General features: G+C 34.9%; 1 protein-coding gene across 1 annotated transcript; it reads right to left on the bottom strand.

The window, feature by feature from the left end:
• Positions 1 to 2024: 2024 nt before the first annotated feature.
• Positions 2025 to 6276, bottom strand: LOC131053114 (primary amine oxidase). The gene is made up of 5 exons (XM_057987718.2): positions 5116 to 6276; positions 3415 to 3528; positions 2724 to 3176; positions 2452 to 2549; positions 2025 to 2229 (listed from the first exon to the last, which is right to left on the bottom strand). Exons 1-5 carry the CDS (start codon positions 6274 to 6276, stop codon positions 2025 to 2027), a joined length of 2031 nt encoding a protein of 676 aa, XP_057843701.2.
• Between the last annotated feature and the right edge of the window lie 9239 nt (positions 6277 to 15515).

Here is a 15515-nt window from a genome sequence, read left to right as displayed (position 1 = left end):
GAAATTTCATCAAAACAAGGGGTTTTACTAAGCCAAAACCCTATATAGCCATGCATACACAATTTTCCAACTTGCAGGCACATTTGCAAGATTCCAATGGAGCCGTGGACTTTCAGGAAGATAGAATTCTCTGGTGCAGACCTAGAGATAGAAAAAAACCTTAGTTTGTTGAGACCAAGGTGCCCAACACCCTAGTCCTTTGAGTTTGCAAGTTTCTTCTGGCAGTTCGGTGTTCTAAGCTCTTAGTTTTTGCAGTTTCCAAAAGTACAATGCAGTTTGGTAACAGGGTGCTCTGGTCCCACTCATTCCAACTTAGTTTCTGATATGAGGTGCACATTTGAGTTTCATTTCTAGTTTTGTAGTTTGTACCTTAGTTTTAGTTCTGTATTTAGTTGTTATTTTAGTTTATATCATCACTTTCATTCATCTCTCTAGCTTAGTTCATCATTATTGCACATTTAGCTTAGTTCCGTTTCATAGTAGTGAAGGAATAGGAACCCTAAAATTATTCTTTGACTCGCTTTCACAATAATTAGTCAAATTGAATCACTTCCTTAGGATCTTCTGTATTCCAATATGTGGAGGAAAGTGGGGTTAGGTCCTAAACCACCTGATCCCATTTTTCACCATCACACATGATAAATGATAGCTACTAAAATATTTACTCCTCGTGAATCTTCCACTAAACGAATAACTATCATAGTCATAATAGAAACTTTTCATAGTCCCAACATAGCATCTTATGACACTACTTCCCTAAAAAAATAGGAACTCCAAAGTGTGCACAAAATTCTTAGAAAATAGTCCAATCCATATCATGCACTCACATTCCATGTGGGATGCCACCTGACCAAAAGGTCTCACAAAGATGAGATGACATTAGCAAGTTAGAAACATAGGATATAACAATATATGCAACAATTAATTAAACAAATTAGGACTCTAAGATTGATGCACCTTAATCCCAACATTTTTTAAGCTAAGCTATAATCGATTACGACATAAATAATGACATCAAGAAGGGTTGTTATCAAAATAGTTGTTAGGAAATATATACTTAGCCAATTAAAAAATGTGTTAATATGTTCTCAACATGTGTGGAAAACAAATTGTCCAGTTTCTCTTATTCAATCTATTAAATGTATTCAATAGTAGTACAATATGATGTAAACACTTTGTTGTGACTTGTACAGGACACATGTTTACTTTAATTTTTAGCTATTAATATAAATAGATTAAACATATGAATTATTCTACTTGATTGTTTGATGAAAGTATTATTATTTTGAGGAAGAATTCAATATTTAAGGGAGTTACAAATGAAACAAACTTTTTATTAGAACCAAATTTAATCATGGGTCGTCTTTCATATGAGAGATATGGGTCATCATTTAAACAAGAATGTTACAATTGTATCATGTGATGTATGGGTAATATCTTGAATTTAACTAAAGTTTCTTGATTTGAGTGGATGATCTTAATAGCTCTATGATGTATTTGCATGAAGTACTTTTAAAAATTATGATGCATTTCTATTCATAGTTACTTTTATTTTTAAGTAGTTCTCTTACATACAACATCATTTTCTCTTATAATTCTTTCCAACAATGTCTAATTATTAATGCTATTAATGCTATTATGAATGGTACATTTGCAAGGAATCACTTTGATATAATAATTTTTCCCACATAATAATTGATTAACTTCATATGCATAATTATTTAGTTTGTTGTATCTTGAGACTTGTGCCAGGACATAGCCCTCAAATAATCATTCAATCATTGTATGTGAATATTTATTAGTTGTACAATTGCACTTTTATATACTTTCATACTTCTAGTTTTATACTCTAGAGTAGTCACTTGAACACTCCATTAGAATTTATAAATGTTGATTTTTAATTGTATATTTTCTTAAGAATTCAAATAATATAATAAATAGTAATCCATCTATTAAAGATATTATTCAAGAAAAAGGTTCATCCCCAAGTCCATCTTATTTATGCATCTTAAGGACTACATGCACTAACTAGCCTTTTTACATTTGGGCAATGATGATGCATTCATAGATTCTAATTTTAAAATTGGGTTTCTTTCAAAGAAATTTGTTGGCTTTAACTCAAATCCTTCTGATAGTGTTGGCATCATTGGAAAATCCTCTTGATATGGAATATGGTGGATACCCATAGTATACCACAACACTATGTCCTTGTTCTCAATATCTCGATTCCTATAAAAATAACAATCGCATCCAACATTAAACATATGTGTTAAAGAATTCAAAGTTACAAAATAACATAAGTATTGAAATCAATTATTTTCATACTAATAGATAAATAGTAGTCTAGATCAAAACATCAAATCTAATAATATTATAGATTGATCCTACAATTTATTTAATTGATTTGATAAGAATAAAATATTATAACACTATTATTAATTTGGTACTCACTTGTTTGTCCACACTGCTAATGTGTCATCTCCATGACTTTGATCCATGTAATCTCCACCAGCCCATTGCTCAGTACGATTATATCGACTAACCCACACCTATACATAGTAGTTAGATCAAATGAGATCACCCACTTAAACAAATAAAAAGGCATTAAAATAAAAATTAAAAATATAATTGAAAAGAACAATTTTATACATTAAATACAAATATTGTATAACAATAGTCATAGAAAATTAGGTGGAATTTTCTCATGTCATAATCTACTTCACCTGGTTATTGGTAAAAGTTGCTCGTATTTGTGGATAGTCATCTAGTGATAGAAGACTTTTTGCAATTGATCCGGTAGCCAATCTGTATGCAATATCTTGACCAACTTTACTCTTTTTGTTGGGATTGATAACTAGTAGATCTGCTGGTTTTTTCAAATCAAATTGGATTTTAGCATCATCTTCTGTCTTGGCAACCATTTTTTCAACTGTCCAATAACTCTTTCTTGGAGATTTACCATTTGTGACATCCTTCCTCTTTATCATGGCTTTCACAAATGAATTTTCAATGCCATCCACATCCATATCCAAATAGAATGTGAGAAAATGATCATGGAATGTGCCAATTGTGTTCTCTGCTAGTAAATTTCCATATATATCTTCATTTTTTTTTTGAATTTGGTCAAGGTGTGTGTAGCTTGTGGCTTTATACTCGAGGATTCCTGAGAGTCCCACCTATATTTTATTTTTATGTTAAAATACGAACTGGGAAAAAAATATATGCATTATTAGTTAAGGTGAAGCAATGACATATTTTTAATGCACTTGTATTATATGACAATAAAATTATCCACTTGGACATCCTAGTAAAAAATCAGCACAAAAGTCTAATCTTTGATCCAATAATTGCAAACCCACATGAAACACAAGTTATTCCTAAAGTGATAAGGATGGATTAGTGTTGGTAACTTACATTGCCACGAATCGCTCCATTTTTCTTGAATTCCCAGTCAAGAATGTAATCATAATTTCCCACTGTGGCAACCATTCTCACCACTAATGATACTTCTGGTCTTACTTCTGTTACCTATAAATCAACCAACAATATTAGTACCTATGATATAATAAAAATGTTAAAAAAAAGAAAACTATAGACAATTGAGTTGTTTGTTAAAATAAATGGGAACACTATATACTATCAAGTTGGAAGTTTATTAAAACAAATGGAGACACATGATCATAAGAAATGAAATGATTTGATCTATATATGGATCATTTATTGGATAATACCTACATTGAAATTGCGATTTTCATTGTAATATAAACATATCAAAACAACAGTCTATGAACTAGATTTTAAGGAACATGTAGATCAATAAAAAGTTCTTATTTTCAAACAAAAATGATCTCAATCAAACTCTTGAAAAAAAAAGGAATTTTTAATCGATTTTAAAGAATTAATTTTTATTTTAATTAGCTTATTCTATGTTAATTAATTGAAAACTAGAACATGTCAAAGTACCAATAACATCTAATAATCTAAAATACTAAAATAATTTATTAGATTTAAAACTAAAACTAAAATATTGATTTAATATAGGTTGACTTATTCTTATGAATTGTCCTAAATTATCTCCAATCTTATGTGTTATTTCATTTCTCAATATTTAATTTAAATTATAACATATTTTATACCACTTTTATGATTATAAAACATCATAATACTCATTCCCCACCTGATTCCTATTGTTCTCTTCCTCTTGCGCTATGTCAATCCTATGGGCATAAGAACCATCTGACACCTACCTAAATAACTCATGAAATAGACAACAAAAAAAAATGAAATTTCTCAACACCTCTCATTTTATTCTTACTATGAACCCACTTTATAAATATTTTGTGTTTATTGCTATGTTGTGGTATGTATTCATTTGCCTATTAGTACACATCATCTAATCATTCATCTTCTTAAAGAATTAAACAACATTTATTAGAGGAACCGTTTAATGAGTACATTAAAGGAACATTATATACAACATTTGAACACTTTCTTGTTGCTAGCCAATCTTCAACACAACCATAAATTCAATCTCTCTATGGGATTGACCTAGAAGTACTTGCCTCTTGAGACTAGTAATTTGATAACCTCATTTTTTTTTAAATACCACTAATCCATTAATCCTTGATGACTAGCAAGAAGTAAAGAATCCTTCCTTTATACTTTCTCAATATCGTGTTCCTAACTCATTATCTCTTGCGTACCTCATACCTCCCACACTGATACTTATATTGGTCATTGACTTTCATTTGTTACCCTACCTTCCTTCCTAATGAGAAAGATAAATAAGATAAATAAGTACAAAAGAAAGTGAGTGTAAGACCTAATGAGAAAGATAGTGATGAATTTGAGGTTATGCATACACCATTGGCTCATGAGATTGTTACACATCCACTACCTATGAGCTTCATGGCACCCTATTTCTCAATGTATGATGGTGAGAGTAACCCTAATACAAAGTTGAGCTCATTTATTGTAACATGTGTGAAATTTTGATATGCGGGGATAGATTAGATAGGTTATTGTCTAAGCTATGTTTACAAGCATAATAGAAAGGCAAGCACGTAAGAAACTACTAATAAACTGAATAAAATTATCAATATATAGAAAACTTACCACTAAGTCTGGAATCCCTGTTTCTGTATGCCTCCATGAAACATCTCCAGCATATCTTTCAAATATGCAGAAAACATTCTCCTTCACAACTGGTTTTCCATTAGCTCCTGCGTAGATTGCATCCATGTAATGTGCATGTCTTGGACAATCATTCAATGGCTGCAAAGAAACTGAGCTTAGCCCGAGACCAAATTCCCCATTATCAAAATAAGTTTTATAGTACCATTCCTCAGAAGGATCCATGTAAGGAACAAACAGCTCTGAAATAAAAGCCCTGTACATGACACTCCTGAATCTTCTCTTCTCTGGGTCATAAACATCTGCTGTAGAAATAACAGGCCCTGCTTTCAAATCAAACCCAACATGGAATTTCCAATTAGCCCACTCCACCATATGACCATGGACTTTAAAGCTCGGCCCCTCAGGCTGCTCAATTGAAATCGGGTTTGTTTTGGGCCCAAATGGAGGCTTCTGAGTTGATTCTCTGTAATCTGTTCCTTGGGCCTTTGGCACTGGGACTTTTGTCCTATCTATATACCCAGTTATTTTCATTTGATCTAAATCTACAACTACTGTAATACCTTCAATGGGCCTGGCATATATATTAACAGTTCCATTGGTATAAAAACACAGGACATTGATTACTCTCTTGCCTTGCTTCTTTTCCCCAAACCATCCTACAGAAAAAGTGTTGCAAACAACTGATTTCATATCTAGGCCTCTGGTTCTTATGGACTTTATGAATGGAGGATACTCCATGGGCAACTCATAGGCTTTAACTTGCTCCTCTGATGTGAATATGGGGTACCCGAATCCATGATAGACTTCATCATAGACAACTTCTTTTGATGTGATATCTACAAGAATCTGGTGGGTTTCTCCTGGGATTCTTGCAATCACAGTAGCTTTTCTAGGAGGTAGGGAAGATGACCCATATTTCCATTCATACACAGTCTCCTTCTCTGGTGCTTCCAGTGCCACATATTGGAAGCTTATGTTCTTGTGGAGACCTAGCTTAGACTTAAGGACTAGTTTACGAACATGGTTGATTTCAGAGGCTGACAGAGAATCCAGAGAATCCAGAGGATGTTTTTTAGCAGCAGCAGAATGACTGGTGAATGCAAGCACCAGTAGACTGAGTAGAATAATACTTGATTTCATCTTTTCTCTACTCTCTCTGGAATATAATTTAGTTTTTTCTTGGCCAAGCTAATTCGATACTTTGGTCATAGAATGCAATCTTCTCTAAGTCATTGGTCAGAGAATGATATATAGGACTTGAATGGAGAGCCGTCTATGATAAGATTTAGGCTTGCAAGTTGAATTTTTGACTGTTCAATATTCAATATTTGAAATAAAATGAATGAAGACCTTATCAATAATAATAGAAATCTGACATTACAATTTAGCACGTTGCATAGGAAACCAGTAAAACACAAGTGGCAAAGCAAAAGCCAATGGAGTAACAGACCACAAATATAAGTCACTGTAATTGAGCAAGATGATAGAGATATAGCAGACCACAAACGTAAGTTACTGTAATTTTCTACTGTTCAATATTCAATAATTGAAACAAAATGAATGAAGACCTTATCAATAATAATAAAAATCTAACATTACAATATAGCATGTTGCATGGGAAACCAGTAAAATACAACTGGAAATGCAAAAGTCAATGGAGTAATTAACCAAGATGGTAGAGATATAGCAGACCACAAACATAAGTTACACGTATTATTGTAATTGACCAAGAATGGTAGAGATATAGCAGAACACAAACACACTTCACCAAACAATATAGATATATGACAATTACAGCATTGACCAAAATGATATGGATGTAACAATGTCATTTAAGAACCAAAAACAATCAAGAAGTTCAGCAATCCACATTCTTGAATTCAATTTGAGAACTTTTAGAGGGCTATGAGATCCACATTCTCCAATTCACATTAAATGCAAACAATCTTATTTCCATTGTTTCATATATATATAAATAATTAAGGGTCATTATAAAATATGAGATTCACATTTGCAAAGTTTTCTCAGTACAAAAAAACCTATCTTCATTGTTTCACATATATAAATAGTTAAAGATTATTATAAAATAGAAGATGCACGTTTTGGAAACTTCTCTAGAGTGCAAACAACCCAATTTCCATTGTTTTCCATATAGAGATAGTTAAGAGTTATCATAAAATAGGAGATACATTTTGTAAAAGAATAAAATGTTTTTTACAAGATTTATGTATATAATTATACTGTTTAGAAGAGCTTTACAATGGCAGTAAATAGTAAAGTGCATAATAGCCTATGTTAATAATAAAAAATAGTATCACATTCTAGATTATTTAGATTGTGTAGATTTTATGTTAATTTTCTTATACCAACACGTCGAATAAAAATTGAAACATGATCTAATTCAAAAACAGAAAAATAAATATTATACTTCTGCAACTGCAACTTATTACAATTGTGCTTCTAAATTTAGTTTGTTTGCAGTTAATCATATGATAACATTTTTCTCCATTCAATTGCATTGTCCTTGCAATTGAATGACAGGCTTTAAAAGAATGGCAGTCATAACTATGAAGGAATGGTGTACAATAATGTGTGTTTATGGTTGTGTAAGGTCTGCTCCGTTGCCTGGGCACCCTTACAGTTGCAGGGTTTGGTGTGTGAGGAGGGAAAGAAAGGGTTTTGGGGTATTCTATTAAATTCTATATGTTTTAATGGCTAAATAATTAATGATCTTTTTTGAATGAAGATATTTATTGAAGTCTATGAGATTAGATAGTTTATGGGATTTAAATATGAGAACAAAACAAAGATCATTAAAGAATCAATCAATTAAATTTAGAAGCAAATTAAGAGCGACTAAAAATTATTGCTGATCAAGTTTTTTCTGCTGTGAAATTTGATCAAGTAATGTGCTATCCTTTCAATTTATTCCTCCTCAAAGAAAGTATTTAGAACCTCAACTTTTAGAATTTCTGTATATTTACTTTGAATGTCCTAAAAAACTGTGCAGTGAAATGACTATTAAGAGCAAAAATAAGGACGCGTCTATTCTGGCTCCAAAAGTGACCTGTCATACCAACGACATGCATCAACATACATGTTCAAGACATGTATACCATGCCAATTTGGCGCAGTCGCCGGACCCACAGAAAATGACGTGGACTTGTCCTAGACTCGCTAGTTTAAAACGTAGGGACCCACACGAAACTACATGGACATGCCAGAGGACGGCTGATCCTGGGCCGTGGCTTGCAGCGGTGTGTTGTGCATAACACACACATTAAAAGCCATGAAAAACAAACAATTGGTAGCAACTGTAGATGACCACGTTCGGACGGCAAAACGGCGGCAAAAAGAGGGCGCGGGCTTCCAAAATGCGCAGGCTCCCTCCAAAATGGACAAAACCTCTCGTACATGTTAGTGACAGGTGGCTTAGTCCTTAGTCAATCGCAGCCGTTCATTGAAAAATCAACGATGTACAACGTACCACTAACACGCATGTTAGGCAAACCGTACTACACGTCCCTATACCTCCATTTTCAAAATACCTCGTGCCATTTTCTGCCTCATGTGGAAAAAAAGAGGACTAATGGGACTAATGCAATCGCAGCCGTTCATTGAAAAATTGATGATGTACAATGCGCCACTAACACACGTGTTAGGTAAACTGTACTACATGTCCCTGTACCTCCGTTTCAAGATACCTCGTGCCATTTTCTGCCTCATGTGGAAAAAATGAGAACTAATGGGACTAATGCGCGATTAAAGCAAGTGTCCTCATTGTTGGGCATCCTCATTGTTGAAGTCTTCTACTATTGTTGAAGGGAATGAAGGGCTTGAAGGAGGCAACGAGTTATAATTAAAGGGTAGCCTGCATTGTTGAAGGATGCTTCAATTTTTAAGGTTGTCAGGTATGTGGACAAGTCATTTTTTTTCTGTTTGTATATTCTGGGTTTCAATTCTTTGTTTTTTGTTTTTTATTTTTCTTTATATGCAGTGGGAAAATTTTCTTGTTTTCCTTTATATGTAGTGGGAAAATTTTCTTGTTTTGCTTTAGTGGGAAATTATTCTTGTTTTGCTTTAGTGGGAAATTATTCGCGTTAGGGTTAGATATCATGCGGGATGCATGTTTGCTGGCTCCAAAAATCCGTGGTAAAATGTGCGACAAACACGCGTGTTAGTCTCGTTGTACTACCATTTTGGAGCTAGAATAGACATGTCCGCCGCATTAGGGTTAGAATTGGTGTTAGGTTGCCCATGTCTATTTGGTCTGTCATGTCTAGGCGAAGCTATTTGGACTTTCTTTTTTCTACAACCTTCACATTTGGCGACATTTTCACTATTGTGCTTTTCGGTATAAGTCTTACCGATAGCCTCATCGGTTATCGACAAGATAATTTTATGTTTTTGCCACTTATGTTCACTATACCGATGAGCCTTATCGGTATATGCTTCTCTGATATAACTGCCGTTGACTTTATAGTTTAATCGACGAGAGTGATGCCGATAGGTCCGACCTTGGATTTCGATGCATTGTTATCGGTATATGATACACCAATCAACAGCTAGTATTTGTTGTGTGTTTTTATCGGGGTTACTTATCCCGATAGTGTAACTTTCCATTATTTGTAATTTTTACTTCCATAATCAAGTAGGAACTTCTTCCATCCATAAGGGGGCACCTTTTCTCATTATGCTTCTTGAGTTGTACACTCGTCTATTCTAGCTCCAAAACCACAGTAAGGATTTACTAGAATAGTCGCATGCGTGTTAGTTGCGCAATAGCCGCGGCCATACAGACTCCACCATACGGATTGACTAACACGCATGCTAGTCCTTCCATGATTAACAATTAAATATACCCAATTAGGTTGACAAGCTCGTAGATATAATACCACTCATTCTAAGACAACAATATACGTAAAATATATAGCAAAACACTAATATTCAAATTATTTTCAAATGATTCAAATCCATATGTAGAAATATCCATATAAATTTGTAGATAATTTTACACAAGTTTTTTGGTCTTCTTATTTTAATATAATTTACTATTTATTACATAAATATTCTACAATAACAAAAAAAGTTTGTTTTGGAGCTATGGCTGAACGCGTCTATTTTGGCTCCAAAAAGTCAATACGAATTGACTAACACGCGTGTTAGTCGCACGTGCGTGTATTATGGTTCGAAAATGAAGTACGGATTTACTAACACGCGGGTAAGTATAGCGTTTTACACTGTCGATTTTGCAATTAATGGCTGCGATTGACTAACCTGTCGCTAACACGTTGTACGAAAGGTCCGCTTTGAAGCAGGAGCACCTATTGTACAGCATGTTAGCGTTGTGTTAGTCAATCGCTGCCCATTGATTGCAAACTCGATGGTGTAAAACGTGTGACTAACAGGCGTGTTAGTCATTGTGTACTACCATTTTGGAGCGGTCATGCGTGAAAGCGCATAACGCGCCTTATTAGTCGAAGAAAATTTTTATTAGCTATGTGCATCATATGAATCCAAGGTCTTCGTAGGATAGCATGATATGGATATGTGTAAGTGTACAAAAACATCCACAGACTATTGTGCAGAAAATTAGATTCTAGAATAACACGGAACATGTGGTAGATGAGCTTAGTTATTAGAAAGCACTAAAAAATTAAGGCATAGGTTGATAAAAATTCAAATAATTTATAGACGTCGTTGTTAGTCTGATAGATTTGCATGTCCATTTTGGAATCACAAGTATCTCGATTTCAAATATGGAGGCCAACTTTTCTTAAGAGACAAGCAAAACACAGGTTGCATTTTGGGGACGAATAAGTGATGATAGGTTGATGAACCTGTTTATCTATGAAGACACTGCATTCCTTTATGCGGTGAAGTTGATCCTTGGACTTGAGTATGTAGACAATGGATGGAATTACAGAATGAATGCGGACATAGTGTCTCTATTTATGGCATGGTGTCTGGAGCTCCGACATATTCTGAAAGTCAGAGAAATCATGAACAAGTATGTGAAGAAGGAATGGCTAGGCGGAATGGAAGCTTTATTAGGTTTGGCACGAGACATGGATGGCTTTGAAAGTGTGGACAGAGTGTGGATTTACTCCTCCCTTGCGACCATTCTTGCTTTGGAGCACGACATTCGCTAAAGAGGCCAGAAGAAGTGTAGCACAGGCTGGAATGTATGGTATTCTGGAATACCTTGAGATGGTCGATGTTTGGGAAGCACGTGTGGAGATGGAAAAATGGGTACCTTCGTCGGAATATAGAGCACTTGTGCAACGAATGGTTCCTACATGCACAAAACGATGGGGTCGAACTTGTGGAAGAGGAATAACTAAGAAGGGTCGTGTGCTGCAGTTCGGTGAAGGCTCCAACAGGGAGACAAAACTGAACCAAGTTAGGAACATGGAAGTGTTGGATGTGGAAGAGGGCATGGTCACTATTTACATAGAGTAGCGAGATGGCACATATAGCCTTTATTGAAGCAAGGACTATGTTTGTTTTTTTAAATGTTTTTGAATGTGTTATGTATGAACCATTATGTATACCGGCTTCGATGGTCTAGTCAGCTAGTTGTGGAGGTTTATCTTTTAGAATGTAAACATTTTCAAAATTAATATAAAATATAGCTTTACCAAACAAAAATAAAAATTGTTGACACCAACTGATACTCTTATCTTCCCTGTTTTGAAATTGTTGTTAACATTTCATGATATATGGTAAAAAAACAAGTGTTTTTAATTGTATGTGCATGAAATTGTTCTATAACATCAAACTCAAGCATTTCAATATATATGACTACAAATAAAATTAAATTCTTATAGCACAATTGAGTTTCTATTCTGGCTTGGTAAGAAATTGGAAGATTTCAATATATATGTTGGAAAAAAATCGTTAACCTTATCTTCCTCTTATGTGCTCGGCTTTGTCTCCCACATCGGGTATCGGCGTAACCAAATCCTCCTCTCACCGATGATTTGAGTTATCCCAATGACTTAGTATTTCTACCTTTTAGTATTGCCTCATTAGAGTAAGTTATGTTGATGATACCATCTTTGCCGTCTAGCCCATCAGGTATCAGAGTAGCGTGGGATGACATTCGCCGATGACCCAGTTGATCGCTGAGTCACGATGGGCAAAAGGACTTGCATATTCCCATCACGATCTCATGACGACTGTTGATTTTCCTTGGACCTGACCACAGTTTAAAGCGCTTTTTCCTCTTCACACTTTCCGAGCCCACCATTCAGTCGCTGATCTGCGAAGAGTAAAAGGACTCGCAACTCTTCATCATGGTCTATCGACAACTGTCAAATTAAATCTTTACCGCTCAAACTTTAATATCCCTTCATCACTTAACTACCAACGTTGGATCTCTAGCCGACCCTGCCACTAATGGCTTGTCGTTGAGTCGCGATGGGTATTAAATGTGCAACTTCCCATTGTGGTATCACGACCGCCATTGGATCAAAAAAGACCTACCCGACTTTTAAGAACCTGATGCATACATTAGGAAACCATACTTATACTTAGGAAAATTAAAGCAATCCAACTTAAAAGACAAAACCCGCCTAGACTTAAAACTCAATTGGCCCCTTTTCAACAACATAAAGACCCTTTCGGCTAAGTGGAGAAAAAGGTAATAGTCAAACAGATTTTTCTTAGAGACAATAAGACATGAAGGATTTTTATCAAATGTTCTCAAAATTATTAAACCCAAAATTTATAATTCATGGACAGATTGTTGTGGTAGTGCGAATTGACTAACACATGTATTAGTTGCATGTTTTACATTGTCAATTTTGCAATAAACAGCTGTGATTGACTAACCTGTCACTAACACATTGTACGAAAGGTCCATTTTGGAGCTAGAATAGACGCAGCCCGACTATTCTAGCTCCAAAAAAAACCTTTCATGATAGTGACATGTTAGTCAATCCCAGCCATTTATCACAAAATTAACGGTTTAAAACGCGCGACTAACACGCGTGTTAGTCAAACTGCTCGTGAACCTTTGCTCAGGTGAAGAGCAATACAAATTTGTAAACACACCTCAAACCTGCACCAAAAGAAATTACAAACACCTCTTGAGCAATAAAATAACATACACTAAACCATTATGAAAGAACAGTAGCAAGGTCAATCTATTTGGTACAGAGTACTGCTACAAAAATGACAAAATTACAAGGTAAAATCTGGATATTGTCTTCAAAATCTATTCAAACTTTCTCACAAATGTTCCAACCTGTGTAGAATCATTCTCAGAGCATTTTATATGCCATTTTGGTCATAATAAACTCTTCATCGATTTCCTAACCACTGATTTGCTAAAAAATTGCAAAGTTTCTCAAAAAGTTGCAAAAAGTTGTCCAGCAACAATGACAACTTTTGCTCAAATGTGCATTTTTGACTTTGGTGCATTTTTACTTATACTGAACCTCCTAGCATGACTTTCTAACATTAAACTAACATGCATAAATGCCTAATCAAGCTTACAAGTTGTTTTAGATCATAATGCAAATTTATGTCATTTTAGGCTTACAAGGGCTCATAGGCCAGATTTGAGAAAAGTAACAACCTAGGTTACAATCATCCTTCAAATGACTATCAAACACACATGTGGAGCTCTGAGTATTCCATTATTCAAACACCTAATCTAAAATATGGATCATCACCTCAAAATGTGGAAAATGCATATATAATGGTTAAAAGCTAGGTGCTCCTACACCAATGGGTGTCCAACTTACCTATTTCAAGAACTTTGGAGATTCAACATTATACATTACGATTGTAATTAAGTGTTAGAATATTTAAACAACAATTTAGAGATAGACTCATTTGATAGTATTTGGAAACCCTGGTAAATAGTTTCCTAACACCTCACTTGGTGTGATGAATCTCCTTAGCATGGTCTTAATTTCCCTATCTCTTCCATTTGATGGAACAAGCTATTTTAGTATAAGGAACACCCTTTATGTAGGTGAATGCGGATCGAGCATGGGAGCTTCATTTTAGCTAGAGGTAGGCCATACCCTAGTGGAAGGACAAACTGGAGACATCTGTGTTTTTTCATGCGCTTTGGCAGATTGGTATCAGGTCGGTTAGATAAAGTACGTATGAGCAGGGACTTGACAAGTTCTCATAATAGTAAAGATATGTTGTTCGGATGAACCTTGATTGGAATTCGGGCCTATTTTGGTCTCTAGACTTCTCTAGAAAGTCTGAAACTTTATATAAGGAATGTTTCACATTGCAATCTTAAGCCTAGAAGTATCGATCTGAACCGATGGTGCATGATTTTGGTCTCAGTTGCCTGTGTAGAGAGGAATCGATTCAGGCCCAATGCAGTTAGCTATTTCAAGCAAACGATGTGCTCTGGAATGCTATATGGTGGGTGGCTAATGGTATCATGGGTGCTAATAGACACTGGTGTGATGGGTTTGTTTATGAGGCTGTCATTTGCCCTATGGTTGACATATTCAATTCAAAGGAAGCGACCATATAGAGGATCGATGACTTTGTCTACCCGTCTGATGGACAGGCCCTAGCAAATGCCATTATAGAGTTGGATTTTGACTGTTGGGTTAGCACCCTCGGCATCTATTTTAACCACACCAACTACATCTCCTTTGAATCGGAGGAGTCAAACAGTGAAGATGAGGAAATTTCCCAGAAAAGGGCAGCATGGGAGAGGAGGAAGAACTTCATCAAGGAGGCATGGGAGGTGTTTAGGGTAGGGGTGAGGAATGGGAATCTGGATCCCTTCCGCAGACTACTCAACTCTAATGATAACTTCCTCTTGGCACCAGCCGCTATCAAAGTAATGGAGATTGGAGAGAACATGGTTGTCATACTCCAATACATTGGGAATTAGTTTTGTTTTTTATCTACAATTTCCTGTTTTGCCCATGTCACTTGAAACTACACTTCTATGACTCTATTGCAAACAATAGGAATAATTTTGTAAAATTAGTAGTAGCACTATTTTAGGTACTTACCCACTATGTTATAAAACAGCTTGTTATGGTAAATAGGAAAAAGTGTCAGCTAACACTATGTTAGAAATGGCTCACCATTGTAGGTACATGGAGCGCCTTTGATGATCATTTTGTAGCCAATATTTTTATGTTTAAAGATGTCATTTTCATCTACATGTACTAATGATGGATGGTGGACATTACAATTTGTAAAGAACCAATGCTTCTTATTTTTTAACACAATGTTTGTTAAGTATTGATGTAGTCAAATACAAATTTTCTGTCACATGAAGTATTGATCTATAGTTGTTAGTTTTTCCTTTTTTGTAGTTTAATATTGCTTCAATCTCTCTATTAGCTTCAAACTGTTATGCAAAATCATTGTACCGAATCATC

The sequence above is a fragment of the Cryptomeria japonica genome, chromosome 9 (assembly GCF_030272615.1).
Source record: "Cryptomeria japonica chromosome 9, Sugi_1.0, whole genome shotgun sequence".
NCBI classification, from domain to species: Eukaryota; Viridiplantae; Streptophyta; class Pinopsida; order Cupressales; family Cupressaceae; genus Cryptomeria; species Cryptomeria japonica.
Note: the sequence above shows the minus strand (reverse complement) of the source record. Positions and strands in the feature narration are given on the sequence as shown.